The following is a 5,767-nucleotide window of genomic DNA, read 5'->3' on the forward strand; positions in this document are numbered from 1 at the left end:
TATATTCCGATTATCATATAGTCCGACAGTTCTATATTCCGATAATCAAAAGTCCGAACGCCCTTTAATCACATAATGGTACAGTCCGATAGTCCTTTAATCACGCAATCATATAGTCCGACAGTCCTTTAATCACGCGATCATATAGTCCGATAGTCCTATAATCAGATAATCATATTATCTGACAGTCCTATAAACCGATAATAATATAGTCCGACAGTCTTATATTCCGATTATCATATAGTCCGACAGTCCTATAATTAGATAATCATATTATCTGACAGTCCTATAAACCGATAATAATATAGTCCGACAGTCTTATATTCCGATTATCATATAGTCCGACAGTCCTATAATCCGATAATCAAAAAGTCCGAACGCCCTTTAATCACATAATGGTACAGTCCGATTATCCTTTAATCACGCGATCATATAGTCCGACAGTCCTATAATCCGATAATCAAAAAGTTCGAACGCCCTTTAATCACATAATGGTACAGTCCGATTATCCTTTAATCACGCGATCATATAGTCCGACAGTCCTATAATCCGATAATCAAAAAGTCCGAACGCCCTTTAATCACATAATGGTACAGTCCGATTATCCTTTAATAACGCGATCATATAGTCCGACAGTCCTATAATCCGATAATCATATTATCTGACAGTCCTATAAACCGATAATAATATAGTCCGACAGTCTTATAATCCGATTATCATATAGTCTGACAGTCCTGTAATCCGATAATCAAAAAGTCCGAACGCCCTTTAATCACACAATGGTACAGTCCGATAGTCCTTTAATCAAGCGGTCATATAGTCCGACAGTCCTTTAATCACGCGATCATATAGTCCGACAGTCCTTTAACCGATAATAATATAGTCAGACAGTCTTATATTCCGATTATCATATAGTCCGACAGTCCTATAATCCGATAGTCAAAAAGTCCGAACGCCCTTTAATCACACAATGGTACAGTCCGATAGTCCTTTAATCTCCAAATCATATAGTCCGACGGTCCTATAATCGATAATAATATATAGTTTGACAGTCTTTTAATAGAAAAAACCATAGTCTGACAGTCCTATAATCCGACAATCATATAGTCCAACAGTCCTATAATCCGAAAATCATCTAGTCCGACAGTCCTTTAATCACACAATCATATAGTCCGACAGTACTATAATCATACAGTCCGACAGTCCGATAATTCCATAATCATATAGTCCGACAGTCCTGTAATCCGACAGCCCGTTAGTCCATGCAATGTGCGGTCTCTATGCGTCTAAGCTACTAGTATACATGTATATAGCTGATTATACGATATGGATTTGTCTCATAGTGTTGAAGGCCTTTAATTGAATGGATAATTGTATAATAAAATCAAATAGTCTAATGTTGTTTTTAATCATTCTTTCTGTCCGTTCGTCTGTTTACACATGTATGCATGTCTATCCATAAGTCTGTCAATAATTCTGTGTCGCTCCTTACATCAACATTGTTATTTTAGTAACCTTATATTTTGGGAAATTTGAGAAACATCGTTTTTGCTGCCATTTCAACAAAAAGTAGGCAAATAGGTAATATGCTTATACAAGAATTGTGCAAGTGGGGGTGCTTGCTGACATGTCAGTATTCCAGATACTTAAAATTTGAAAATTGCATTAAGTGCTGTAATAGTAATTGTTAGTGCATATTATTACTGTTCTTCCACAGGTAATGACAACACTAAGAATACTTGCTAAAGGAGACTACTTATCTGAGGTTGCAGATATACATGGCATATCAATTGCGTCTTCTTCTAGAATTGTACACACAGTATGTGACGCCATATGCAGCAGAATGCACAACATCAGATTCCCTACTGATCCAGCACAGCAGCGGGACATCAAGGAGAAATTCTATCAGATTTGTGGATTCCCAAACGTGCTTGGAACAATAGATGGCACGCTTATTCCCATACAAGGCATGGCAGGTGTTGATGAGCCCAACTTTGTTTGCAGGAAGCAATTCCATGCCATTAATGTGCAGGCTATTGCTGACGCAGATTTGAGGTATGGTCGACTGATACATACTAAACAGATGCATAAAGTCCATTTTTATACCACCGCAAAAAAATTTTTGTGGTCGTATATTGGTATGACGTTGGCGTCGTCGTCGTCGTCGTCCGGCGTCGTCCGAAGACACATTGGTTTTCGCACTCTAACTTTAGTTTAAGTGAAAGAATCTCTATGAAATTTTACCACAAGGTTCAATACCACAAAAGGAAGGTTGGGATTGATTTTGGGGGTTATGGTACCAACAGTAAAGGAATAAGGGGCCAAAAATAAGCATTTTTGTAACTTCCAGACATAACTTGTGTGTTAGTGTATGGATCTCTCTGACATTGTACCACAAGGTTCCATATCACAAAAAGAATGCTGGGATTGATTTTGGGGGTATTTGCCTCAAAATTTTAGGAATTAGGGGCAAAAAACAAGCATTTTTCTAGTTTCATGACAATAACTTGTGTGTAAGTGTATGGATCTTTCTGAAATTGTACTACAAGGTTCCATATCACAAAGGGAAAGCTGGAATTGAGTTTGGGGGTAATTGCCGAAACGTTTAGGGATTAGGGGCCAAAAAGGGGCCAAAAATAAGCATTTTTCTAGTTCCAGACAATAACTTGTGTTCAAGTGTATGGATCTCTCTGAAATTGTACTGCAAGGTACCATACCACAAAGGGAAGGCTGGGATTGATGATGGGGGTAATTGCCCCAATATTTTAGGAATTAGGGGCCAAAAAGGGGCAAAAAACAAGCATTTTTCTAGTTTCAGGACAATAACTTGTGTGTAAGTGTATGGATCTTTCTGAAATTGCACTACAAGGTTCCATATCACAAAGGGAAAGCTGGGTTTGAGTTTGGGGGTAATTGCCCTAAACGTTTAGGAATTTGGGGCCAAAAAGGGGCCCAAAAACACATTTTTCTAGTTTCCAGACAATAACTTGTGTTCAAGTGTGTGGATCTCTCTGAAATTGTACTGCAAGGTACCATACCACAAAGGGAAGGCTGGGATTGAGTTTGGGGATGATGAATCATAAGGGGTTTAAAAAATTTTGGGGGGGAATTTTTTTTTTTTCCTTTTTTTTTTCTTTTAAAATTTTCCATTTTAAGTTGGTTATTTCTGATTTATATTTAAAAGCAAATAATAATGATATGGTAGGAGATACACACCAAACAGGATGTGTAAATTATTATATAATAAGTATTGTGCAATAGCAAGAAATTTTCAATTGCACAGTATTGCACAATAGCAAGAAATCTTCAATTGCACAGTATTGCGCAATAGCAAGAAATCTTCAATCGCACAGTATTGCGCAATAGCAAGAAATATCCAATAGCACAATATTGCGCAATAGCAAGAAATTGTCAATTGTACAGTATTGCGCAATAGCAAGAAATATTTAATTGCACAGTATTGTTCAATAGAAGATTCTTCGTATAAATTGCTTATTTCTTGACCAATTTCAATGGGGTTTTATTCTTGAATTCTTGGGGTTCTTTAATATGCTGAATCTAACCGTGTATTTAGTTTTTGGATTTTGGGCCCCGTTTTTAAATTGGTCCACATTGAGGTCCAAAGGGTCCAAAATTAAATTTTGTTTGATTTCATCAAAAATTGAATTATTGGGGTTCTTTGATATGCCGAATCTAACCGTGTATTTAGATTTTTAATTTTTGGTTCCGTTTTCAAATTGGTCTACATTAAGGTCCAAAGGGTCAAAAATTAAACTTAGTTTGATTTTAACAAAAATTGAATTCTTAGGGTTCTTTGATATGCTGAATCTAAACATGTATTTAGATTTTTGATTATGGGCCCACTTTTAAAGTTGGTCCAAATCAGGGTCCAAAATTAAACTTTGTTTGATTTCAACAAAAATTGAATATATGAGGTTCTTTGATATGCTGAATCTAACCATGTATTTAGATTTTTTATTTGTGGACCCCGCTATCAAATTGGTTCATATTTAGGTCAAAAGGGTCCAAAATTAAACTTCGTTTGATTTCATCAAAAATTGAAATCTTGGGGTTCTTTGATATGCTGAATCTAACCATGTATTTAGATTTTTGATTTTTGGACCCCGTTATCAAATTTGTCCACATTGAGGTCAAAAGGGTCCAAAATTAAACTTTGTTTGATTTCATCAAAAATTGTATTCTTGGGGTTCTGCTGTAGAATATCATTCTGTGTATGAATATTGCCTTAATATTTATCAGCTGAAAAGCACCATAGTTATGGAAAAACAAATCAGGAAATTGTCAAAATTATAAGAAAATCTGCATTCACTAGTCCAATCATTTCAAATTGTAGTTACTGTAAATTCAGAAATTATTGCGTGCATCTATTATTGCGATTTTGTCATTTTTGACTAAAATGCGATTTTAATTTTTTGCGATATTGAGAAAAATCCTGTTTAATTCATATAAAAAATTTCAAAATGCAAGTTTAAATTATTGCGATTATAACCCTGTCGCATTTTTCGCAATAATAAAAATATCGCAATAATTTCTGAATTTACAATACTTCATTCTTGCAATATCATTATTATTGGCATAACTTATTATAGGTTCACAAACAAAGTAGTGAAATGGCCAGGAGCGACTCATGATGCGTTTATATTGAGCAATTCCAGTATGCCACAGATAATGGAAGACATGAATGGGTGGCTACTAGGGGATTCTGGCTATCCTTTGAAGAAATGGCTTATGACTCCTCTGTTGAACCCACAATCTGAAAAAGAAATTCGTTATAACAAGGCTCACTGTAAAACTAGAAACACTGTTGAAAGGGCCTTTGGTGTACTGAAGGCTCGTTTCAGGTAAACTAAGTCTTTTTATAAATATATATATAATTTGAATTAACTTAACAAAAGTGCACATGCTGACATAACTTGCCTGTTTTGCCCTTCACATTCATTCCAAACACCAAATATTGTTGACTCACTGCTTATATTATCTGATAAATGGAACTAATCACTCAACTTTAACCTTGATCACAGATCAATGAAATGAGATCAAGGTCAGGTGAACCCTGTCAAATGCACATGTTGACGTTGCAAGGAACCTAAATACCAAATATAGTTATCCTACTACTCATAATAAGTGAGAAATTCACATAACAAAAAGATCTCTAATTTTATTTCAAGGAGTCACTGAACCATGAAAATGAGGTTAAAGGACAATGAACATTTGTGTTGAAAGCGCTTTTGCTGATTTACCTTTATCAGGAAAGGTAACGGACTAAACCTTTAAAGCCAGGATGTATACACACAGAATGACATGAAAACATACTATTTCATCAAATGATATTAAAAATAGATACACGAACTTATATTTAAGGCTGCTCTGACAGAACGAGACAGTTTCAAGCTGTCATATATGGACAGTTCGGTGAGCATTTTATTGTTGAAGACCATTTGTTAATATCATAATATAACTGTATTCTTATTTATGTGCTTAATCATATTCTGCCTTGCCCTGCACAGTTTCTGAATCATACATATAAATATATATATTGATTTATTGAAAAAAAGAAATCACTATTTCATTGTATATTGCAGATGTCTTCATAAAACTGGAGGTAGCCTTCAATTTAATCCACCAAAATCCTGTAAGATGATTGGAGCTTGTTTCAGGTTAAACAACAAGGCATTAAACGAAGGAATAGCAGTACCAGATGGAGAAAACCAACTGCAAATACAGCACCATCAACATATACTACAAC

General features: G+C 35.1%; 1 protein-coding gene across 1 annotated transcript; it reads left to right on the top strand.

The window, feature by feature from the left end:
* Positions 1–1,720: 1,720 nt before the first annotated feature.
* LOC127721462 (putative nuclease HARBI1) lies at positions 1,721–4,866 on the top strand. The gene is made up of 2 exons (XM_052228205.1): positions 1,721–2,055; positions 4,611–4,866. Exons 1-2 carry the CDS (start codon positions 1,721–1,723, stop codon positions 4,864–4,866), a joined length of 591 nt encoding a protein of 196 aa, XP_052084165.1.
* Positions 4,867–5,767: the final 901 nt, after the last annotated feature.

This window comes from Mytilus californianus, unplaced genomic scaffold, assembly GCF_021869535.1.
Source record: "Mytilus californianus isolate M0D057914Y unplaced genomic scaffold, xbMytCali1.0.p SCAF_12, whole genome shotgun sequence".
Lineage (NCBI taxonomy): Eukaryota > Metazoa > Mollusca > Bivalvia > Mytilida > Mytilidae > Mytilus > Mytilus californianus.

Bases quoted from the DNA above. Each gene is read 5' to 3' on its own strand.
- LOC127721462 (XM_052228205.1), top strand. From the start codon at position 1,721: ATGACAACACTAAGAATACTTGCTAAAGGAGACTACTTATCTGAGGTT. The intron at 2,056-4,610 runs GTATGGTCGACT...AACTTATTATAG, and splicing joins ATTGCTGACGCAGATTTGAG to GTTCACAAACAAAGTAGTGA.